This window comes from Bos javanicus, chromosome 18 (assembly GCF_032452875.1).
Source record: "Bos javanicus breed banteng chromosome 18, ARS-OSU_banteng_1.0, whole genome shotgun sequence".
Lineage (NCBI taxonomy): Eukaryota > Metazoa > Chordata > Mammalia > Artiodactyla > Bovidae > Bos > Bos javanicus.
In genome coordinates this window covers 10,327,807-10,353,631 of record NC_083885.1, presented here as the reverse complement: position 1 = coordinate 10,353,631, position 25,825 = coordinate 10,327,807, and the positions used below count along the sequence as shown (strand labels likewise).

Here is a 25,825-nt window from a genome sequence, read left to right as displayed (position 1 = left end):
GAAAAATGTTCAGACCATCACTAGCATAGTCATCAGATGACACTTCATAGTTTGCTTCAGATACTGATGACTTTGTAAGGATACATTTAGAAAAATCAGTCTGTGACTCACCTCAAGTAGGCTCACTTAAATATTTAAATTTTATAATATTTAAGGACTTATAAGTCACCAGGAAGTTTGCATTCAGGATTTCCCGTCCTTGTAACAGCACAGCAAGGCAGGTGTTTATCTGCACCCTGTAGGTGGGGAGACAGGCTCAGCCGGCCCTCAGCTAAGCTGGGGTGCTGCTCCTTCTGAGGGGAGCAGAGTGCCAGGCCCCCTCTCTGTGGAGTGTACTTGCTGCTACACATGGCTCTGATCACAGCCCTTCTATTACCAGATCTCAAGAGTTCTTTTATTGGGCCATTTTGTCAGTGACAAAATTGAGCTAGTATTTTCAACGTGATTGATATTTTACTGGTACTTGAAGTAACGAGGAATGATGGCTGGGTCTTCAATGTATTTTTCTTCCTCAATTACTATAACAGCTGAGATAAGGGGTGTTAAACTGGCTTAATTGGGTTGCCATCATAACTAATGGCTTGATTTTATCCAAACTAGCATCTTTTAAGTAGAATTAATCTAAATAATTTTACTACATCCCCCATGCAGGCTTGGTTGATCTACAGAAAGAGAAAGACGATAAATGGAGGCATCATTTTGAAGTTCAGATTCCCCCGTCATCCCCAGTTTGGGGGCTGTTGTTATCCAGTAGTTCAGTGGTCATTCCACTTATGGGGCCAAATTACTTTTTTTCTTTTTGAATCAATTTAAAAGTCCTTTGTACAGTATTTCAATTTTGATGGGCTGGCATTATCAGATCATCTATTACATAGGAGACTGAGGGAAAAGACAGGTTAGGACATGATAGATCTTAGCTCATGAAAAATCATGATCTTAGTCTATTCCATTTTAATTGTACAGCTGTTACACTTGGTTCTCTGTCTGTTTTCTTGGTTGCCCACAGCACATTTTTCACCGACAGACTCAAACATACTTTATACAAGTTGCTAAGTAATGAAAACATGCTGCTGAATTTAGCCATAATTTGGCTTGTTTTTTCCCCTTATTCTTTTAAATGAAAATAGATGGGGATGCAACACTTGATAATCATATAAAGACTTCATATAGATGCTAGAGATAGTATGTATTTCCTGGCTCAAACTATTTCGTATGCACTGAGCCTTAGGAAGAACTAATGGGAATAATTTTTTTCTTTTTTCTTTAAACTCTCTGCATAAGCTGGGTGCTGGAAAGCAAGGGCATTTGAACTTCTTGAAGCAAAATACTTGTCTTTGGCATTTGGAGTCACAATTTAAGATCTTCTGAGGGTATAACAGCCATTCAATAACAGTCATGCACTGAACCCTACCCAATTTCAGAATAGAAGGAGTGAAAGCTGAGGTCATAGGTGAGAAGGAGGCAGGAAGACCAGCCTGATGGAGTCCTGAGCAGAAGGCAGGGAGCCAAGAAGCAGTGGCCAGCTCCGCCTTTCCTGCCCAGGACAAGCCCCTTGCGAGGGGTAGTTCCTGGACTCGGAGGAGAAATTGCTTGTGGCAGCTTTCAGCCCACATAAGACAGTGAGACTCAGATCTGACCTTTCTGGTGATTACCTGAGCAGGCATGGTAACCACCTGGGATTTGCCCAGTGCTAATTGCTGCAGCTTTGCCTCCTTGTCAGCACAGCCCCAGAGGGATGCCATCTGACTGCACTCCTGAATGCTCTCTCTCTGCATCTTGGTATTTTCCTTAACCATTATTAACATTATTTTTTCCCCCTTTCTTAAGATAGGCCAGCGATTCTATGTTTGTTAAGTCTTTAATGAAGGAGTTCCTGTACTCTGAAGGCACTGTCTTAACCTTTTCAGAAAATCTGGACTACATAAGGTAAATGACAATATCCATCTTTAAAGATAAAATGCTTGCCAACAGGAAAGGTCACACCTTATTAATCTATAGGATGAAAGGCTGTACTCTTCCAATCATTTAACTACAGCAGCCTGTTCTGCTTTAGCCAAACAAAAGCCTTTCACTTATAAAAAAAACAAGGTTGTTGGGTAATTTATAGCTCATTAAAATTGATACCAGTTTATGAAAACTGCCTTGTACATCCTCGAGTGTTCTGTGGGTTGCAACCTAGCCTCTATCTGTAGCCTCTGTCTGTGTCTTTTCCTCCTCAAATCATCTGTATCCCAGGCATTATCAATATTATTATGAAGTGCTATTCTAGAATCTACATAGATTCACACTGGAGCTGCAAGCAAACAGGTCCAAAGAGTTTTTAACTTCTGTTAAAGAGTTTTCTCTTTAACTCTTCTAAAACTTCTAAATGTTTCTCTAAAACTCTTCTGTTAAAGAGTTTTTAACTCAGGATAGATTTGCAGCCCTGCTTCTGACTTTTTTTGCATTCCTCCATTCTGATCTCACAGCTTCTAGTCTCTAAGAGGTTCGCAAAAGATTCTCGTTTGGCACTGCCTTCCCATTGTTCTGAACCGAATGAGTAGAGCTTGTGCAGGAGCTATCATGGCGTCACTCTGCTTTTTGCTAAGTGTTACAGGACTGCAGACTGCACTTCGCCTCGTTCCCTCTCAGACCTCCTGTCCTCCACTCTCCTGGCACCTGCCCCCTGCCCTCCAGCAGCTGGGGATTGTCCTTCCTTAGGATGACAAGACGCTGAGAGTCTAGCTCTAGGGACCAGGTACTCAGAGAACACGTGAATGGTTACAGTCTCCTGGAGAAAGCACAGTGGACCAGGGACATGCTTTCTGTGTAGTTTTATATATATATATATTTCTTAAGTTGTATTGAAATATAGAAACATTCATTTTCTGTAATGACACAGCTTGAAGCAACTGCAAAATCTGAACACACCCAGGTAGTGAGTCCAATATATACAAGGAGTTCCTTACAAAACTACCTATACATATAATCCTGCAATCCCACTCCCGGGCATATATGCAGAGAAAACCATAATTTGAAAAGATAAATGCACCTGGATGTTCATTGCAGTACTATGTACAATGGCCAGGACATGGAAGCAACCTAAAAGTCCGTCAACAGATGAATGGATAAAGAAGATGTAATATACATACACAATGAAATATTACTAAACCTTAAAAAAGAACGAAATAATGAGTGAATTTGCAGCACCATGGGTGAAACTAGAGATTATCATACTAAGTGAATTAAATCAGACAAAGAAAGACAAATATCATATGATATTGCTTATATGTGGAATCTAAAAAAAAAAAAAAAGATACAAATGAAATTATATCCAAAACAGAAACAGACATAGAAAACAAATTTATGAGTACCAAAGAGGAGAGTGGGGAGAGGCACAAATGGGGACTTTGGGGTTAATAGATACGCAGCACCATATATAAAACAGATAAACAGTAAGAACCTTCTATATAGCACAGGGAAATACACTCAGTATTTTGTAATGATCTATAAGCGAAAAGAATCTGTAAAAGAATATATATACTCTTTTATAGTTATATATATAGTTATTTACAACATTGTGAACTAACTATACACTTCAGGTATAAAAAAGTCCCTTAAGTAATGCTGAAGGAAGAATTAGTTTGGCTTGTTCGACCTTGATATAAGTGGAATCATTCAGTATGTGATCCTCTGCTTCAGCCTTCTTTTTGCTCAATGTTGTTTGCAAGATTCGTTCCCTTGCTGTCAATAGCTGCACGTCATTCATGCTCAGTGCTGTATAGACCTGATTGTGTGAATGTACCATTCATTCATTCTACATTTGTTGGGCATTTGGATAGTTTCCAATTTTGAGCTAGCATTAATAGTGCTGGGAGTTACACTCGGGTGTGTGGGTTTCGGTGAAGAGACGCATGCGTTTCTGGTGGATGTACAGCGAGGCATGTGATTCCTGGTCACAGGGGATGCATGCGTTCAGTGGTATTTGATACTTGCAGCTTTCCGAGTGGCTGTACCAGACCACACTTCTCCCAGCTGGATGGGAGAGTCCCAGTGATTTCACACCCTTGCCAACACTCGGCATTCCCCATCTTTTCAGTTCAGTCATTTTCTAGGTGTGCCGAGTTTGGAATGTCATTGTATTTCCTTGATTAATTTGTGTTTTAATTTATATTTGCATAGTTTTTTTTCCTTGATGAGTGTTGAGCATCTCTTCATACATTTACTGTCATTTGTATATCTCTCGTAGTGAATATCTGTTCAAATCCCTTACCCCTTCTTCTTTGCCTGGTGTCTTCTGCATACAAGTCCCCTGTAGCTTCAAAACATGGCAAATGCTTTAAAGAGAGAACGGCTATGTGTTTAAGGTGAGTTTGCTTGCTTTGTTAGGTCTTTGTTTCAGTGAGACCCTGGGAGATTTCACTCTGCCCTTTAAAAGGCATTTATCTATAACCGTGTGCTTAAGGGCCCTCAGGTTTTCACTTTGTCACACCAGTCACATAAGTGTTACAAGTATTTCTCATTTATTTCTCTCCATCCTAGGCCTTGCCTGGATCAAGCCTGATCCTTGCCCAAAATCTAAAATGGCCCCCAAGAGGAAAAAATGGCTGGGGGCCGTATACTCTTTTTAGAACAGTTCTTCCCTTTTTTCTGTTTCGGTTCTTAGTTGATTTAGGTGTCACTGCGTCTGCAGCTCTCTGATGCCTTTACAATGAAGACTTTTGTGATCTAGCCACATTTTCCTAGTTTTTGCAGTAGGGACATTGGGTCTACTATATCCTACCAGAAAGTTCCCACAGCCATGTACTTTATCGACATGTTTTGGCATAAATTCCTGAGGGACTCCTTGTTTGTGCTGTGCTCAAGTAGTGTCGACTCTTTAAGACCCCACGGACTGCAGTCCACCAGGTTCCTCTGTCCATGGCGATTCTCCAGCAAAGAATACTGGAGCGGGTTGCCATGCCCTCCTCCAGGGGAATCTTCTCAACCCAGGGATTGAACCCAGGTCTCCAGCATCACAGGCGGATTCTTAACCAACTGAGCCACCAGGGAAGCCCAAGAATACTGGAGTGGGTGGTCTATCCCTTCTCCAGGGGATCTTCCCGATTCCCCAGGAATCAAACCAGGGTCTCCTGCATTGCAGGTGGATTCTTTACCAGCTGAGCTACCAGGGAAGCCCTTGACTCCTTGTTTGAAGAGAATTTATTTTGCTTTAGCTACCCTCACGACAAAAATTCATTATACTTTCATCCCATCAAATACACTGAATTTCTATAAAATTAGTAAAAATTCTTAATTTGTTTAACATTGAGACATCTGTTAGTACTATTAGCTTTGATCTCACAGGTAAGTGTTGGTTTTTCCTGGTGGAACATAATACCCAGAGATAAGGTTTTTGTGAATGACAAGGAGACTTTAAACAAAAGTTTCTCTGATTTATGAGGTCTTTTAAAATTTATTCTCTTTTTTTGCTCTAAGTCTTTTGGGCCTTGTTTGAGATTATCATCTCTAATGATGGCTCTGTATAGTGATGCCAACCTGTTTTTTATTTACCACTCCATCTTCAGGGACGTTTCTAAACTTTGGAAACATCTGTGATGCCAGATTTTGAATTTCCTTGCCTGATATTAGCATTAATGGAGTTAGAGAAGAAATACATTTCAAACTGTATATTCCTTGAGGTCCATTCTTTTCTTCCTATAACCCCACTGGTGTGGGACTGACATTTATTGAACATTCACCATGACTCTTGATGGGAACTGTAGAGGGCCCAGCACTTTATCCTCTCACAACAACCTTATAAGCAGAAATTATCTTCCTTATTTTGTAGAAGTAGAAGCTGAATCTCAGAATCCATAAGCAGCTTGCCCAGTCACACCTGTCTCTGGCAAAAATTAAAGTTTACTTCATTTCTAGGTTTTTTTTTTGGATGACTAATTGCATAAAGTATTCAAACTTCCTTCATGGTGTTCTTAGCTGAGAATTTTCTCTACATGTACAGATACATTTATGTGGTTCTTGGAACTCTGACATCATTACTTCAGCTGATCCTCACTGACACCATTTGTTGGAACAGCATTTTAAACCTCCTTGGCTTGTTGTCCTCCACTGCTGATCCCTGTCTAGACTTGCTCCTTCCACAAAACATATCTGCTCTGATGGTGCCCGTCTCTCTTGCATCGTGAGTCCCTGAGAAAAGCCTCCTGGCCTCTATTTCATCCTGCCTTGCAGCATCTCATGGGTTCATCTCAGCATCCACCCCACACAGACACCGCGGCAACAGTCCTCTGAAACCAGTTCTGTTTCGGTTAATGGACTAGATTTCTGACTAGAAACTTACTATCACCTTTTTCTGTTTCATGTTGAGTATGGGTTGTTTTCAAAGCCTTGTTTCTTACATCCAGATGTTTTCTGTATTCGCCCTTTCTAATTTGCTTCTGTTGCCACCAGGCTGCACGATCCCTTTAACTAAGATACGAGTGATGGCTTTCAACGTGTTTCCCAGCTCTAGACTCTGTCCACCCAGACTACTTCCACCTCTTCTCTTACCTTGATTTCTCCACGGCTCTCTAGGACCTTCTTACCTCATGTCTCATCATGACCTGACTGATTCTCCACACTGCCATGGGGGTTACCTTCCTAAAGTACAGTTATCCTGGAGGAATTTTAGAATCAAATCAAGCTTCTCAGCATGGCCTATGGAGAATGACCTAATGTATGATCTATTGCACAGATACATGAGTGCCTGCTCAAAGTCCGGCATGTGATAGGAGCTGGGCATTCCACACAAGATCCAGTTCCTTTATCTCTGTAAATTTGGAGCCTCCAGTCACACTGAGCAACGTTTTAGGGTCTCACATATCCACTTTCTTTCAGGCTTCTAGCAGAACGCCTTGCCCTTCCTCAACTTATCCTTCATCACTCGGGTTAGAGATCCCCTCAACCAAGAAGCTCCCCATGACCACCGCTGAGACTGGATGGTCTGGAGCTCCTCTGGTTAATTCCCGTAGGACAGCTGTGATGTTCTTTGGTCATCTGCTGCTTGCTAGTCTAACTCGCCAGGTAGCTCGTTAGCTTGCTGAGCACAAGGACAATGTACTGTCCATCTCCGAGTCTCCAGGACCTCACACAGGGTCTGGTCCAGCTCTCTGCTGACGAGTGTTCATGCGCTGTTTCATCAGTCACTTTCCTCCTCAAGAGCATGTGGGGTCCTTTGGGTGCCTTCTTCCTCAGACGACTTGTCTTGAAGCCGTTTTCCATATGCATCCAAATGCATTTCTCCACGTTTATGCACAGGGGGTATAACCCTTTTCTTACCTCCCAAGCCACACCCCCTTTTAGTTTAGATTCCACCACTCTGTGGCCCCAGTCACCCCACCTCCGACCCCGCCACCTACCCCATCCTCCCTGCCTTTCAAGGCCAGACTCTAAGGTGGACTCACTGTGGAGCCCACTCTGCCTACTGTGAGCCGCACCGATCGCTCAGTTCTCAGATGTGCTCTCCCATCTGGTGTGCATGGAAGTACCCAGCCTCCGAGAAGTCTCAGTTCACCCATTATAGGGGAATGAAGGCACATATAAAGAACCCTATAAATATCTATTTCAATGTACTTACAGGACTCAGAACTGAGTCTTCAGCTGTGAACAGCTGGCTTCCAGGAATTACAGGGAGAGCGAAACTTCCTGTGTGATTGATACAGTAGACATCTCAGCTTAATAAACTTGAAAATGAATTCTTATCCCCCTCATCTCAACCAGGAGCAAATCCTGTTAGCATTGCATCTGAAATCTACAGACTATCTCCAGACTCTGACCCCTTCTCATCCCCTCCTCTATTAGTGGTCCAAGCTACCATCTTCCCTAGACTGTCCTCAGTTTTCCTAAGAGGTGTCCCTACTTCGGTCTTATTTCCTTGTCTCAACAGAGCAGCAGCAGGATCGTGGCACTTGGCAGTGGTGTCCATTTCACACAAAGTAGAAGCCAAGGGTCATATAGGGGCCCATGCGACCCTCCACGATCCGCATCCTGGACCACCGCCCTCTTTGCTCTGGCCCCCAGCCTCCTGGCTCTTCCCTGAGATTGCTTCAGGGGTCCCATCCCCACTTCCTTCATGTTTCTTCAGCGAGCCTCTCAGGCCTGTCTAGTTAAAACTATAGCATCCTTTTGTTTGCTATCTCTTCTTCCTGTTTCCCTGTTTCATACATAAATAGTATTACTTTCTTTCCCCTAAAAGCACATTATGTATTTTAGTCAGATTCCTTCCTTTCTCCATGAGTGTGCCAGCCGCACGGGTACAGTGATCTTTGTTTGTTCATGACTCTATCTCCAGTGTCTGGAACAGAGTCTGGCTTGTGGATATTGTATTATTAGCTTCTGAATGAACAGGAATTGTTTTGTGATTACGAAGGTACTAGCTGAGGGGACTTGATGTCTTTCTGTGGTGTATATCATAAGAGGGACAAAGCTGTGGGGACAGTTCAATCATCAGGATCCGTGATGTCCCCTGGGATTTTCTTTCAACTTGCATTAGGGAAAAGAACTGTCCCAGTAGATGAGAACAGGAGCCAGGATGAAGGACATCAGCTTGGCTTCTGAGCCTTGGTGCCTGCCGGAGATGGAACAGGGTGAGCTCACTGCTCTGACCTCTATCTAGACAAAGACCCAGGGACTCCAGGACTTGGGTGTTTTACTGATTCACTGTGTGTTTATGCACTTTGCTTCCCTGCCCTCATGCATTTCTATTCTTACCAAGAACATCTCTAGGCCTAACAGAAGAATTGTAAAAGTGTAAAGATATACTTCAAATCCTGAAAGATGATGCTGTGAAAGTGCTGCACTCAATATGCCAGCAAATTTGGAAAACTCAGCAGTGGCCACAGGACTGGAAGAGGTCAGTTTTCATTCCAATCCCAAAGAAAGGCAATGCCAAAGAATGCTCAAACTACCACACAATTGCACTTATCTCACATGCTAGTAAAGTAATGCTCAAAATTCTCCAAGCCAGGCTTCAGCAATATGTGAACCGTGAACTTCCAGATATTCAAGCTGGTTTTAGAAAAGGCAGAGGAACCAGAGATCAAATTCCCAACATCCACTGGATCATGTAAAAAGCAAGAGAGTTCCAGAAAAACATCTATTTCTGCTTTATTGACTATGCCAAAGCCTTTGACTGCGTGGATCACAATAAACTGTGGAAAATTCTGAAAGAGATGGGAATACCAGACCACCTGACCTGCCTCTTGAGAAACCTAGATGCAGGTCAGGAAGCAACAGTTATAACTGGACATGGAACAACAGACTGGTTCCAAATAGGAAAAGGAGTACGTCAAGGCTGTATATTGTCACCCTGCTTATTTAACTTATATGCAGAGTACATCCTGAGAAACGCTGGGCTGGAAGAAGCACAAGCTGGAATCAGGATTGCTGGGAGAAATATCAGTAACCTCAGATAAGCAGATAACACCACCCTTATGGCAGAAAGTGAAGAGGAACTAAAGAGCCTCTTGATGAAAGTGAAAGAGGAGAGTGAAAAAGTTGTCTTAAAGCTCAACATTCAGAAAACTAAGATCATGGCATCTGGTCCCATCACTTCATGGGAGATAGATGGGGAAACAGTGGAAACTGTGTCAGACTTCATTTTTTGGGGCTCCCAAATCACTGCAGATGGTGATTGCAGCCATGAAGTTAAAAGCACTTATTCCTTGGATGGAAAGTTATGCCCAACCTAGATAGTATATTGAAAAGCAGAGATATTACTTTGCCAACAAAGGTCCATCTAGTCAAGGCTATGGTTTTTCCAGTGGTCATGTATGGATGTGAGAGTTGGACTGTGAAAAAGCTGAGTGCCGAAGAATTGATGCTTTTAAACTGTGATGTTGGAGAAGGCTCTTGAGAGTCCTTTGGACTGCAAGGGGATCCAGCCAGTCCATCCTAAAGGAGATTAGTCCTGGGTGTTCATTGGAAGGACTGATGCTAAAGCTGAAACTCCAATACTTTGGCCACCTCATGCGAGGAGTTGACTCATTGGAAAAGACCCTGATTCTGGGAGGGATTGGGGGCAGGAGGAGAAGGGGACGACAGAGGATGAGGTGGCTGGATTGCATCACCGACTCAATGGACAAGAGTTTGAGTGAACTCCGGGAGTTGGTGACGGACAGGGAGGCCTGGCGTGCTGAGATTCATGGGGTCGCAAAGAGTCGGACACGACTGAGTGACTGAAATGAACTGACTGAACTGAAAGATATATTTAGAACTGAAAAGTACACACTTATTGGTGTTTAAGAACTTGCTCACCACTGTCAGTTGCCAGGAAGAGGGCAGTGTAGACGCTGTTGTGGACGAACGGGGACTCGCGGTCCAGCAGTGCAGTCGTGTCCACAGTCCCGTTGATGGGGTTGATATTCAGCCAGCCTGCAGGATCCTTGTAAACGGAATACCTGAAAAAAAAAATCCCCAAACAATGACAGATTGTATTCAAAATAGATTCAAAAAATGTTCACAGAATGCTGGGCACAAGCTCCCATGCTAGCTGCCAGATAATTTTTAATACAAATCCAAAAACATCGTTAGAGTGCAGTTGATCATCCAGAAAGTAATGACTGACCATTAACTCCGGGCTGTGTCTGTGCTGAGTGTTCTGTACATGCACCTCCTTTATTCCTTGTGACAAGCCTGGAAAGAAGGAGCTCGTGTCTGCCCAGCTCTCACAGTGGCAGTATTCACAGCCTGTCTCCTGAGTTCAAGTCCAGTTTTTTTCCCCCCCTTTTACACCTTGGATGCATCTTGTATGCAGACCAGCTGGGAGAAGCACTGTCATGAAGGTACGGGCAGGGCACACGGATGCCTGGGAGAAGAGGAATTACCTGTGATGGAGGGTGACCGTGGGGTCCTCACAGAGGATGCGGCATCTGACAGATGGAATGGGGGGGTGTTGTCAGGGAATGGGGGGATATTGTCACAGAATGAGAGGACAGACACGTCGGGGAAAGACTATGAATTAACATGGAACAGAGATAGGCACTAAAATATTAGTTTCACAGTAGCAAGGATATCCATTTACTGTCATGACCCCATCTCCTGGAACACTGCTTAGCACATATAGGACACTCAATAGATAGCTGTTGAATGAATAAATATTTAGGGACCGGAAGGTAGATGGTTGTAGTTGGATCATAGCTTTTCCAGGGGAAGCTGAAAGGAAGTGAATTTGGAGGGACAGATTACAAAGAACCTGAATCATTTAAGGGGTTTGAATTCTAGATAGACGGGAAACCATCAGAGAATTTTAAAATGTTCTATACACACTACTTCATTTAAAATAGCTAATCAACAAGGGCGTATTGTATAGAACAGGGAACTCTGCTCAATGTTCTGTAGTCACCTAAATGGGAAAAAGAATTGGAAAAATAATAGACACATGTATATGTATCACTGAATCACTTTGTGGTGTACCTGAGGCTAACGTGACATTGTTAATCAACTACACTCCAATACAAAATAAAAATTAGAAAGAATGTTCTTATTTTTGAGGCTCTTATAAAAGTAACACATGCTCACTGTGAGAAGTTCAAGCAGTGGAAAGGTACAGTAAGTAAGAGATGAGAGTCTTGTCTTGTTTGTCTTTGAATGAGAGTCTTGTCTTTGACCTGGGTGGCTAGGGAAATGTGGGCAGCTAAGAGGATGCTAGATGCTACAGACCCTGTGATTGTCTTATTTTTTCTATCATTAAACTACAGGCTGTAGATTTCTTAGTTTTCCCTGAACTTTGGCCATTTCAAACCAACTTGTGTATTAAAAAAAAAAAAACAAAAAACTTAAGTAGGATGTTTTATTTTTCAAAAAATTTAGCACTTCGACTTTTTGCCAAGGAAAACAATAAATATTATTCCAGTGGGAAAGCAAACGAAATCAAAACAAAAGCAACTCCATCCCCTACCCCCCCACAAAACACACACCTGGAGAGATAAATGCCTTTGCCAAGGTCAACGGCGAGTGTGCAGCAATGTTGGGATCTGAACTTTGAGCCAGGGCCCTGCCCTTAACCTCCACACAAGCTCTGCCCAATTGCACATGTCGTCAGCATCACAGTGGGGTTAAAGGTAGAGACTTTGGAGTGAAGAAGACTCGGATTCTCTGTGAATCCATTTCCTCCTCTGTTAGGTGGGACAATCCCAGTGGCCTTAGTGGTGGCTCTGAGGGTCAAGCAAGGCCTGACTCCAAGTGGCCGCTGTGTGTGCCAGTGGCCACTGGGCCGGGCCCAGTGAGCTCTCTTGATGTGACCCGCTGCGTCCCCCAGAGTGTTTTGGAAATGCATGACTTGGTGAGCCCTGGGGAAACAAGGCTTTGAAGCTGTGACGGGGAACAGATGGAGAGAATGAACGAGGCTAACGGAGGTTTTCTCACCACTCTCAATGCCTCAGTTATCATTTCCATATTTCTTCAAAACAGAAGAAATGTATATATTACTCCTGAGAGTGAACTGCTTTAAAAACATCCGCCTTTCAGTTTGATAGTAATTTGCACTTCCACCTGGCAAGATGCTATCTGCTAAGACCCGTCTGACGTGTGTCCTCTGCCCGCCCCCCACCGGCGCCCTGCTTTGAGTCCCTGGTTAGAAGGGTTAGTCGCTCCATCCTCTAGTCCTTGCTGGGCATGCGCATGGATGAAAATGCCTGTAAGAGCGGCGTATGGGCCTCATAGGTCTGCCACTTTCGCAGCTTCTCAAGGCCTTCATCAGTGTCTCAATGTCAGGAGGTTCGAGCTGGCTGTGTTACTGCATGCTCGCTGAACCTGGCTTTGTGCTCGCCATTCACAGAGGGCGCCACAGTGACTTCTGTGCTTCACAGCAACCCGATGAAGTGGGTGTCATCCCTCTCTGAAGATGAGATAACCAAGACTCAGAGAGGCTTAGCCACTTGCCCAAAGCGGCACAGCTGAGAAGCAGCCGAGATGGAACTCAACACGGGTGTGCCAGGTTCCAGGCACTGGAGCCTAACCAGGATACAGTGTGTTCATGCCCAGGACCAGGTACTGGCCGCTCTGCATTCCCTGGGTGGAGTGGAGCGCCCAGAGCAGGTGGCTGCCCGTGGGATGTTACTCATTCTTTCTTTTTCGGTTGGAACATCAAGCAAATGGAAAGCATGAAGAATGGTGACATTTGTTTCCCATCGTACAGGGTAACAAGTTCATGGTTGACCCAGGAGTGATTTGTGGTGGTTCAATATATTTGAAATCATGAAAAATTTAAATGGACTGTAATTTGTTCCCTGATTACTTAACTCAGAGTTCATATTGTAAATAAAAACTGGATTAAGTAATCTAGCGTTCCACATTGGCTAAGAACACTCTTTTATTCTCCTGTCTTTGTTTTTGGCCCTCCATTGCTGCAGTTTCGCACTATAATGAGCATGTTGGCTTCTTGTGTAGGGAAGAGTTATAATGAATGAAAAGCTTACAGAGGTTGGTTGACTGGAAGCTGTCCCCTGAGAACGATGCCCAGTGGCTTAGGTCTGTACCTACTGCGTTCCCAGTGAAAGCAGGAGCTTGAGTGGTTTTACAGGATAATACCCCACTATTTTATTTTCTTTGAAAAATAACCATGTCTGGGAGCTTGCCTGGTGGCTCTGTGATAAAGAATCCGCCTGCTAATGTAGGAGACACAAAGTTGATGCCTGGTCCCGGAATACCCCACGTGCTGAGGAACCAGGATCCCGTGTGCCCCAACTATGGAGTCTGTGCTCTGGAGCCCGGGAGCTACAACCACTGAGGCCCTCTCACCCTCCGGCCCGTGCTCCACGACGAGAGGAGCCACCGCAACGAGAAGCCTGAGCGCCACAACTAGAGTAGCCCCCGCTCGCCACCAATAGAGAAGAGCCCATGTAGCAATGAGACTAAGCACAGCTAAAACTAATTCAATAAATAAAAAATTATGTATATATGAAAAAGCAACCAGGTCTCCACCACTGTGCTGTTTAATTGCACGCCTGCTGGGCCCCTTGTCCTCCTCTGTTACTTGATGGACTTTCTCTGTTGCCTCTTCCCACCGAGATACTGGAGAGGTCCGCCTGGACCCCAGATCTCCTGGATGTCCCTCTTCCTGCATCTGCTCAGGTTTGCAGCCATGGAGAGGGCAGGGTGGGGTCATTCCATTTACTGAGAATTCCCGAGTGCCCAGCGCTGTTTTCCCTGAATCCGTGGCCTCCAAACTCAGACCTTGTGGAAGCCCCCCGAGGTAGCTGTGCCCCTCCCCAGCCCTGGCGCGTCTACCCCTGAGGGGAAGAAAGCCCAGCACTCGTCACCCAGCCTGCCCTTCCCACCTCCTGGCCGATGAGCCCTTGAGACTGACTGGCCAGGCACTCTATGTATGTTTCTGCATTTTCAAAGCTGTCTCTTTAATAACCTTTTGGCACAAGAGTACTGGTGTGCAGGACATTTTCTGTGCTTCTAGGCCTGAAAAATGCACACGCCTAATTAAATAGGAATTTCCAGGCAATTTGTCTGTGATGGGAACTTTGCTTGTTATAAGGGAAGAAAAATCAAATTAAAAAACAAGACTCCTTTCAGCCTTGTGTAGCTTCACAGGAGCTGCTCATGAGCTTGCCAAGGCTTGGCCTCTTCCAGGTGTCAGTGTCAAAGACGCAGGCCAGGCTGATCGGTAGATCAGGCCAGTGGGGAGGCGGGGCGGGGGGCATCTAACCACGCTCCAGGCTTGCATTGTTCTGGGAAGCGGGCTTCCTGTTGGCAGGGCCCTGGCAGAGTGGGGAAGGAAGCTGCCAGGCCAGAGGCCTTCCAAGCCAGAGGCCCAGCTCTCTGGGGGCCTCAGCGCTGGTGGGAAGGAGAGAGAGACTTTGACAGGACCACTCTGCAGGTTTCTTGGGTTCACTTCCACCACACTGAAGATGCACATTTGTTCAGCATGGGATAGCAAAATCCTTGCTTTTATTTTAGACTTAAAAATATTACAAAGTAATTATCCTCCATGGCATCGGTCCCATCACTTCATGGGAAATAGGTGGGGAAACAGTGGAAACAGTGTCAGACTTTATTTTTTTGGGCTCCAAAATCACTGCAGATGGTGATTGCAGCCATGAAATTAAAAGTTGCTTACTCCTTGGAAGGAAAGTTATGACCAACCTAGACAGCATATTGAAAAGCAGAGATATTGCTTTGCCAACAAAGGTCCATCTAGTCAAGGCTATGGTTTTTCCATTGGTCATGTATGGATGTGAGAGTTGGACTGTGAAGAAAGCTGAGCCTCGAAGAATTTATGCTTTTGAACTGTGGTGTTGGAGAAGACTCTTGAGAGTCCCTTGGACTGCAAGGAGATCCAACCAGTTCATTCTAAAGGAGATCAGTCCTGGGTGTTCATTGGAAGGAATGATGCTGAAGCTGAAACTCCAGTACTTTGGCCACCTCATGCGAAGAGTTGACTCATTGGAAAAGACTCTGATGCTGGGAGGAACTGGGGGCAGGAGGAGAAGGGGACGAGAGGATGAGATGGCTGGATGGCATCACCGACTTGATGGACATGAGTTTGAGTGGACTCTGGGAGTTGGTAATGGACAGGGAGGCCTGGCGTGCTGCAATTCATGGGGTTGCAAAGAGTCGGACACGACTGAGCAACTGAACTGAACTGAACTATCCTCCAATTAAAATAAATAAATTAGTTTAAAGATTTTGCAAAGTAATATAGCTCCTCACTTAATTCCAGCCCAATGGGCCCCCTACGTTAAATGAAATATCTGCTTGGGTGATTCAAATCAACCATTTTATTTATAAACAGAGCTGGAGAGAATTCCTGGCAGAAGGCAGAGAATTCCCGGCAGTGTTCTGGCGTAGCTCATGTAGCTGTGGCTCTGAATACGTACTTCCCGTCTCCTGACAAAGCACGCAGAGGAGACTGGAGGACATGTGGTCCCAGAGTCCAGGCTCAGTCACACAACACAGGCTGGCACAGGGTTCCTGGAGAGATGGGGACGGTGCTCTGTCCTGCTCCACAGGAACCAGGGCCCAGGAAGGCGATCTCAGTGGCAGGAAGGATGTTCCCTGGATGGTGAGATGCCACAAAGGGAAGACATGGACAGGAAGAGCTGCCCGGTGAGTGGCCTAGGCAGGACCTCTTAGAGTTGGGGAGATGGAGGTAGAGCTTGCCCAGCTTAGCATGAGGCCATGACCTTCCACGAGGACAAGGGGAAGAGCTCCTGACACCTGTAGGCTCTTCCCTGGACTGCCGTCCCAGGCATCCCAGAGCCCCTGGTGGAGTCCTGAGGTCCTCCTACATGAGGTGCTACCAGATTACAATTCTACCATCACACTCTCCTGGCAGTTGCTATCTTGCGATGGCACATGGACCAAGCTTGGTCGTTGCCTTATGGACATTCTGACCCTTGTTTTTGTTTAGTAGCTCATTCGCGTCTGACTCTTTGTGACCCCATGGACTGCAGCACACCAGGCCTCCCTGTCTGTAACCAACTCCCAGAGTTTGCTCAAACTCATGTCCATTTAGTCTGTGATGTCATCCAACCATCTCATCCTCTGTCATCCCCTTCTCCTCCCGCCTTCAATCTTTCCCAGCATCAGGGTCTTTTCCAATTAGTCGACTCTTTGCATCAGGTAGCCCAAGTATTGGAGCATTGGCTTCAGCATCAGTCCTTCCAATGAATATGCAGGACTGATTTTCTTTAGGATGGACTGGTTTGATCCCCTAGCAGTCCAAGGGACTCTCAAGAGTCTTCTTCAACACCACAGTTCAAAAGCATCAGTTCTTTGGCACTCAGTCTTCTTTATGGTCTAACTCTCACATCCATGCATGACTACTGGTAAAACCATAGCTTTGACTTGACAGACCTTTGTCGGCAAAGTAATGTCTTTGCTTTTTAATATGCTGTCTAGGTTGGTCATAGCTTTTCTTCTAAGGAGCAAGTGTCTTTTAATTTCATGGCTGCAGTCACCATCTGCAGTGATTTTGGAGCCCAAGAAACTAAAGTCTGTCACTTTCCACTGTTTCCCCATCTATTTGCCATGAAGTAATGGGACCGGATGCCATGATTTTAGTTTTCTGAATGTTGAGTTTTAAGCCGGCTTTTTCACTCTCCTGTTTTACTTTCATCAAGAGACTCTTTAGTTTCTCTTCGCTTTCTGCCATAAAGGTGGTGTCATCTCCATATCTGAGGTTATTGATATTTCTTCATCAGTCTTGGTTCCAGCCTCTGCTGGACTCCATGATGACAGACAAACAGCGCACAGCCCCCCCCCCACCGAACTCCCTTCCCGGGTAGGCTTGCTGTGAGTCCATTATCGGCTCTGTCACAGGAAGCAGGAGGTGGGATCATTAGCAAGTGTCTTCTGCGTGGACCCCTGTGGTGCTTGACTCTTTGCTTCTGTTCTGCTTGCTACTGTCAGTTCTTCAAACAGCAGCCAATTGAAAATTCACCATTTTTCTTTTTAAAAAATGTTCCCTTCTTTATTTTGGCTGTGCTGGATCTGTGTTGCTGCGCACAGGCTTTCTCTAGTTGCAGCAGGCAGGGCCTTCTCTCTGGTAGCAGTGTTCGGGCTTCTCATCACAGTGGCTTCTCTTGCGAAGCACGGGCTCCAGGGCCCTCAGGCTTCACCAGCTGTGGGGCAAGGGCTCCGTTGCTTTGCGTCATGTGGAATCTTCCCAGACCAGGGGTTGATCCCCTGCCCCTTGCATTGCAAGGCGGATTCTTAATCACTGGATCAACTGGGAAGCCCCCAGATTCACCATTTTCAATTTGTATCTCATATGAGTGAGTTCTGGCTTAGAATCCTCCAATAACTTCCCACTGGGAACAGAATAAAATCAAACTCCTGATCATGTCTTGCAGGCTCTGCCTAACTCTCTACCCTCCTTCCATCTGTCTCATTCGCCTGTGTGTCTGGTGCCTAGAAGAGTGCCTGGCACGCACAGAGCAGGCACTCCGGGGTTGGATGGACGGATGGATGGATGGATGGATGGATGGAAGAACAAGCCTTCTCCAACATGGCTTGACTGACCCAGGCCTGAGCTCCCACGACACTCACTCTGGGAGACTTCAGGTGACCAACTTGAAACGAAGCAGCCTGTCTTTCTTTGACTTCCAGGACAGAGGCTGGATTTCTTACCGACTCTGCAGGCATGTAGATGTGCTAGTCCAGTGTCCTGTGGCTTGTGAGAACCCCCGACCCCCACCTAGCCAATGATTATCCAACTTTACTAACACTTATTAGAGTTAATAATAAGTAATACTTATTAGAAGGCCAAAAAGCAAAATAAAACCAACTAGTCTTGGTGTTTCAGAGCAAGATGGCCCAAGCCCCCAGTGGTGTGTGGCCACATTGGGGCCTCTCCTCCCAGGGCTGTGCAGCTTGTAGGTCGAGTTCCATGTCTGTGGGTCAAAGGGATGGCGTGGTGGTGTCTGAACCAGGTGCCATTTCCAGGGTGGGTTGTCTTGAAGAAACATGCTCGCTGGGAGAGCAAACCCAGATGTCAGAAGACCAGCAAGGCAAAGCTAATCCCCACTGCATTTGTTCTCAGACTATTTTTATTGGGTGATTAATTGACAGGTCATGCCTCTGCTCAGCACCTGAACATTTCAGCTCAGCTCAGACCAAGCTCAGAAAAAGTGTCGGCGCTTTTGAGAAGTTGATGAGCGAGGTTGTGGCAGGGACTGCAGTGGGATGGATGGATGGTGGAGACCAGCTTCATGCCTTGAAGGTCAGTGAGCACCACCTGGCAAACTGCCACTGAGGAGGTTCCTACCAGCGCCTGCTTGGCTTAGGGGACAGGCCTTCTCCCTCCGCTGGAGGCCAGGCGGCAAGCGATCCCAGACAATGTTTCTTACCGAGGCTGGGCTGTGGGAGACCCACATGGTTCTGGGGAGGAGCTGAGAGGGTCTGGGCTTCCTGCGGAGAGACCTGGCCCAGAGCACGTCTCCACCTACCTTGGCCTGGCCTGTGGTCTAGAGGAGCCGTCCCCTAACAGGTGACTCTGTTGGCCCCCATGTGGGAAGCCCTGGGACCCCCACACCCAGCCCTGGGTACTGATGCCCTACATTTTTGGAAGACCTGCTAGGAGCCCAGAGGTCTGCTAGGGACGGGGGAGACTGTAGTGAGCAAAGCAGGAAGCTCGCGCCCCTGATGAAGACTTTCACCAAGGGGGTTCATCCCTGGACACTGCACTTGGCACACGGGGGTAAGTGCCCAGAGGAGGGGCTGTCTTCCTCCCTGCCCAAGTCCAGTGCTCTGTCATGTGACTGGCCCATTGTAGGACTTAGTCAAGGATGGGTGGGCGAATGAGCAAACACCAGTGTGTGAAAAGTGAATAGGAAGCAAATAGTTACAGAATTCTGAGGAGTTGGTGTCCCGGGATTTGCAGGGTGTGTGAAGACGGCCATGAACCTGGTCCATGAGGGATGATGGGTAGTGCCCTGACAGGGTCAGCGGTGTGGAGTCACAGAGCTTCTGACAAGGGGGACAACATGTCTTGGGCCTCTGAGCCTCCCACTGCCCGGTCCGCCAGCTGTTTCCTCATTCGTGCCTTCCCAGACCCCAAGCCCTCAGACCTCCACCCTCCCCTTCCCAGATCCAAAGCCCGTAGACCTCCACCCTCCCCGCCTTCATTTTAGCTGCTGGTTTCCACTGGGAATTTTGTCCCCAGCTCTCTGCTTGGCTGGCTCCTTGCTACTCTTCAGACCTGAGTTCAAATGTCACCTCCTCCCTCCCAGCCCATTTCAGGGGCCTCTCCCAGGGGCTCCCCCGTCCATCATGCTGTTTTCTCTCCTACAGGCTGTGTGCTGCACTCAGCTAACACGGTTAAGCATTGATTTACTTGCTCACTGCCCATCTCCCCGCTGGAATATAAGTTCTACAAGAGGACAAAGGCTAGTTAGGGCCCAGCTAGTGGTGCAAGTTTAGGAACTGTTTGCTGAGTCAGTATGGATGCATTGAGGCAGAATATAAGAGGAGTAGTCAGCCCATCTAAAACATTTACTTTGAGCCTTGTTTTATATCAAAAGCAATATTTACAATGGACATTTCTCACGTGTCTGCCGCAGCATTTAAAATTTCCCATGACCCTCTGAGATAGTCCGTATGAGACACTTTTACTCATTTAACATGTTTTCCTGTCTGAATTCTAGAAAATGAAAACTTAATGCTTTCTGGATGAATCAACCTCTTCTAAGCTGACTTCCCAAAAGAATCAAAGAAAGCCCAGGTAATTCTTTGCACTTGTCTTGATTGTTTGAATGTTTAAAAGAACATCACACATGCTTTTTGAGTCTGAACTTTTTCATCTAATTGTGATTAAAAGAACATCTTGGTTTAGCCAAGAAGGAAGCTTTGTCTCCAACTTTGCCAGTTCCCAAAACAACATTCTTAGAAGGAATGAAAGTCCCTTAAAACTCTGTATCCTTTGATCTAGAAATTCCTTTGCCAATAATTTAGCCAAAAAAACAGTAAGGGAGCAATTTTTAAAATTTGGAAATGCTGGATTAATAAAATCAAAGCTTGCCCCTCCTTGGCAGGACTTCTCAGAACCTTGAAAATATAGATCCACACTGTGGATATCCCAGAAAGGGTCTCAGAGCAAAGCATTACTCAAACTTATTTGGCAGAGTTACTCAGCTACAAGAACGTTTCTTCCATCACTGCTGAGTACAGAAAAATTTAAAAAATACCAGGTAACTGTCTATCAAGGGGCTTCCCAGGTGGCACTAAAGGTAAAGAACCCAGCCGCCAATGCAGGAGACATAAGAGATGCAGGTTTGATCCCTGGGCTGGGAAGAGCCCCTGGAGAAGGGAATGGCAACCCACTCCGGTGTTCTTGCCTGGAGAATCCCATGGACAGAGGAGGCTGGCAGGCCACAGTCTATAGGGTCACAGAGGCGGACATGACTGAAGCGACTTAGCACACATGCACACAACTGGTATCAAAAGTGGTTGGTTACCCAGACAACAAGGCACTACGTAGACCTTAAGAGGTGAGAGAGACACAGCATGGCAGGACGACTGTATTCAAGAGATGGAGATGACGGTGAAAACCTCACCCACATTCTATAGAGGTTCATGTGCAGAGCAGAGAATGCCCACAGGCTAACGCAGGAGGTGCTCACTGCCTCCTTCTCACGAACATCAGTAACAACTCTCCTCTGGAGTCCAAGCTCAGCTTCAAAATCCCTCTCCCCACCATACCCTGCGTGCTACGCCCTTCTATCACACCACTGGACTTGTAATCCCCCTTGGAAGGGGATGTTAGTGGCAGCCACGTTAAGAATATGGCAATGATGATAACAGTGATAGAATAGAAGATAATATTAACACTTACTGAGCACTAACTTTGTGCCCAAAACTTCCTCAGTGCTTCACACAGGTCGACTTATATGACCCTCACAAATAGCTTCATGGGGGTTGGGATTATTGCTCCATTGTACAAATGGAGGTGCTGAGGCACAGAGAGGCTATGTGATTCGCTCCAGGTCACACAGCTGGTAAGTGATAGATTTGTCCCGTCCCCGGATCTGCACTCTGCGCTGAGATGCCTCCCTGTCTGATTTTGGCCTTAAGAGTAGTTGTGCCTGTGTCTGGCTAGTTGGATTTACATCTTTCTTATTTTTTCATATCAAGATTTCTAAAACTTCTACCATGAGCCTATAATCTTTCTGCAATAAAGTCTTTTTTTTTTTTTCAAAGAAAGCTAATAATATAAAGATGTCTTCCTTGACATCCCCATATCTCCATTTCCCTCTTGGCAAAGGCAGCGTTTCTCTTCTCTGTGCAACCTTACTGCTATAGAAGTATATTATATATGTGGTCTGTGTGTGTCTACAAAAATATATATGTGTTAACTTCTATTAAACAGTGTACTAGGGGGTTTGAGCTTAGTACAATAAGGCTGGGAAATAAAAAGCATGTAGATTAGAGAGGAAGAAGTAAAATTTCCCTCATGTGCAGATGACATAATCAGGTATAAAAATCTGAAGGAATTAAAAAAATTAATAACATGAATGCTACTTTGGCATAGTTACAAAATGCAAGGTCAATACACAAAATTCACTTGTATTAATATATACTAGCAAATAGTAATTGGAAATAAAATGTAAATAATACCATTTAAGGTAGTCAAGGCCTGTAAAATTCTTAACAAAATATATGCAAGACCTATATTCTGAAAACTAGAATACATTGGTAAGACAGATTAGAGAAGTCCTAAATAAATGGATATACCATGCTCATGCTTACAAAACTAAATACTGTGAATTTAGGTGAATTCTCCCCCCAAAGTTATTTGTAGATTTAATACAATCTTAATAAAAAATTTACAGTTTTTTGCATAAAAATATTTATGTATATATTATACATGATGCTGCTGCTAAGTCACTTCAGTTGTGTCTGACTCTGTGCGGCCCCATAGACGGCAGCCCACCAGGCTCCCCCATCCCTGGGACTCTCCAGGCAAGAACACTGGAGTGGGTTGCCATTTCCTTCTCCAATGCATGAAAGGGAAAAGGGAAAGTGAAGTCGCTCACGTGTCTGACTCTTAGCGACCCCATGGACTGTAGCCCACCAGGCTCCTCCATCCATGGGATTTTCCAGGCAAGAGTACTGGAGTGGGGTGCCATTGCCTTCTCTGATTATACGTGATATGTAATACTATATATGGTGTATGGACACACATACAATATATTAATTACACAGTTGTTAGGGCTTCCCTGACAGCTCAGCTGGTAAAGAATCCGCCTGCAATGCAGGAGACCCTGGTTCGATTCCTGGGTCAGGAAGATTCCCTGGAGAAGGGATAGGCTACCCACTCCAGTATTCTTGGGCTTCCCTTGTGGCTCAGCTGGTAAAGAATCCACCCGCAATGCAGGAGACCTGGGTTTGATCCCTGGGTTGGGAAGATCCCCTGAAGGGAAAAGCTACCCACTCCAGTATTCTGGCCTGGAGAATTCCATGGACTGTATAGTCCATGGGGTCACAAAGAGTCGGACAAGACTGAGTGATATTGAGTATTTGTGTTCCCTCACCTCTCCCCTAATTCACATGGTGAAGTCCTAACTCCCAGTGTGGCTGAATATGGGGATGGGGCCTTTAAGGACATAATAGAGGTTAACTGAGGTTGCAGGGTGGGGCCCTAATCTGATGGGATTAGTGTTCTTATTAGAAGAAGGAGAGGCCTGAGCACAACCCCTCTCCACCCTGTGCACAGATGGAGGAGAGGCCACAGGAGGACACTGCAAGGAGGGGGCCGTCCTCCAGCCAGGAAAAGGGCTTTCACCAGAAACTGTGTCCGCCAGAACCTCTGTCATGGACTTCCAGCTTCGGAAGTGTGAGAAGTAAGTGTCTCCTGTCTTAGCCCCCCAATTCTGCAGTAGTTTGTTATGGGAGCCCTAGCAAAGTGACAAAACATTATTCAGATATTAGGCTGAACCGCAAAGCTGCCTTTTTAGTGGTCAAAACCCATCAAATACCAGCAATTTCATATGGCCCAACCTAATCATAAGCTTATATACAATAAAATGACATGTCCTAATTGTGTGCTTCCCCCTAGTGGACACACTTCTTTGTGGTCTGGGAGACACGTCTTGTTTATCTGTGCTTTTGCATCTCCCAGGGTATCTGCTGGCCTTTGGTAAACACTGGTGACTGATGAGTAAATTACCCAGATGAACATTTTGCATTCCTGTTCCAATAGAAGCCTTAATATAGTTATATCAAGGCTACCTCTCTCATTAAAAAGAATTACCTTGCACTTATCAGCAGGAGCTATTGAATTGTTTGCCAAGACCTTTACTTCTCACTTCGTAGTAACACAAAATAGATGTGTCTTCATAACACACACATACACACACACACACACACACGCGCGCGCGCGTGCGCATGCACCACACAGGCCAGTGTCTTCCAACCCTTGAGTCACACCACTCACACACTGGCTTGTGGGGCCAGAGGGTGAGAGCGGATGGGCTGGGAGGCAGAGAGTGAGTGGCGTGTGGTTTCAGCACCCACCCGATGTCCTGATCCCTCTCTTCATGCACCAGGTCCACTCCTGCCCATCCAGACCACAGTCCTGGGGAGTCTGTGCGTGTGATGCTGGACCCCTGGTCTGGGAGGAGCTGGGGCTCTGGGTACCATCACAATTCTAAAAGCTTGTGCTGCGCAAGAAAAAATGAAAAGTACCTTCCCTTCAAATGTACGAGTCAAAATTGACAGTTAAACTAAACCCCCGAATCTCAGAAAGTCCCCCCAAATAAAAAAACCCCAGCCAAATTAGCAGATTCAGGAAAAGGCTGCTATCTCCCTAAACCGTGAGGCTTACTCCCTGGCTCTCTCACTGTGGACCACTGAGCCAGGCTGCTGGCTGGTCCCTTTGAGACGCCTGTCATTCCAAACCTGGTCAGTCCTTGGGCCTCATGTCCCTATCACATGCTCTCTTGGAAAGCTATTCCAAGCCTTCTCCAACCTTTGAACATAATTCTATCTTTCAGGGCTTCTAATGTCAATTTACTAACATTCTTGGCTTTTAAAATCTCCTACATTGACATTTTATTGTGAAGAATTGAGCATTTTTCCTTCTCAATATGGCAAGGTTGGAAGTTGCTTCCTTGAATGCCCACCACTACAGTGGTAGTCTGTGGGGGAGACAGGTAGATTTGCGATATAGTAAGTGGAAGAAAACAGTAGAATCTGGGTGATGGGTGAATGAATGCTCACTGCAAAATTATTTCAACATTTCTATGCATTTGAAACTTTCATAAAGTTTATGGCAAAAGGATGAATATGTCTTTTCTTGAGACAGTAAGCAGTTCTGTTTCCATATTCCTGTCTTTCTAAAAAGACCAAAAACCTAAGGAGGTCATACACTGTGTGACTTCACTCATATGAAATATCCAGTCTAGCCAAATCCATAGAGACCAAAAATCGATTAGTAGTAGGTGAGTAGAAAGATTAGTGGTTGCTATGGCAGAGGAGAGGCAGAATGGAGGTGATGGTTAAGGAGAAAAGATTTCTTTCTGGGGTAAAGAAAATGTTCTAAAACTGATTGTGGAGATGGTTGCACAACTCTTTGAATATACTAAAACCCACTGAATTGTATATTTTAAAATGGTAGATTGTGGGGTTTGTGAATTATGTCTCAATAAAGCTGTTATATGCAAGAGAAATATCTTCAAGGACGTGAGCTCTCCATGGTTTCCTAGGTGATTGAAGCACAGAAAAATGACAAAAACCAAACATCCTTTTCACGATGTGCTTCAGAATATTCTACTAATGAATTGCAGAGGGCCCCCAAATAACAGGGTATTTTGATGCTCTTTCATTTTTGCCTGCTTGACATATGCTGAGTCAAACGAAGGCTCATCTATGGGATCCTTAGTCTTACTTGTGATGACTGTAGCAGAATGGGCCAAGGTAACTAGCTGCCTGGTGAATGAATGAATGAATAATGAAGGAATGAGTGAGCAAGCACCTTGCTCTTTCCTTGGCTTTTCCTATCTACTCACGTCACTGTCTTTGAATGAAGACTTCACTTAGTCTTAATCATGAAGGTTATAGCTGTTTCTTCACGCTATCAAGGATTCTTATTTCTCTCAAACCCAAACAGGAGACCAGGTCTTGTCACCAAGTTGGCCTGGTGACAATACTGCCAACTGGAGTCCTGTTTTCCCGTCTAACAAAGGGCAGGTTCAAGGATGGTCTGGAAGCTTCTTTCTAACACTAGTAAGTTATGACAGTCTTTGCCCAAACAATAGCTATTCTGGATGAGCAAAAAGTTGTAAATTCTTCCTGGTGGGCACATTCACACCGAAGTCCTGGGAGTTTCTTCCATGTGACAAGTGACATTTTACATGAC

General features: G+C 45.3%; 1 protein-coding gene across 2 annotated transcripts in view; it reads right to left on the bottom strand.

Moving 5' to 3' along the window:
* The window catches only part of CDH13 (cadherin 13), a 1,019,154-nt gene that overhangs the window by 19,649 nt on the left and 973,680 nt on the right, over window positions 1-25,825 (bottom strand). For both annotated transcript variants that reach the window (XM_061386852.1, XM_061386854.1), the window contains one exon: window positions 10,273-10,415. In XM_061386852.1, the coding sequence (XP_061242836.1) occupies window positions 10,273-10,415 (143 nt within the window). The remainder of the gene's footprint in view (window positions 1-10,272; window positions 10,416-25,825) is intronic.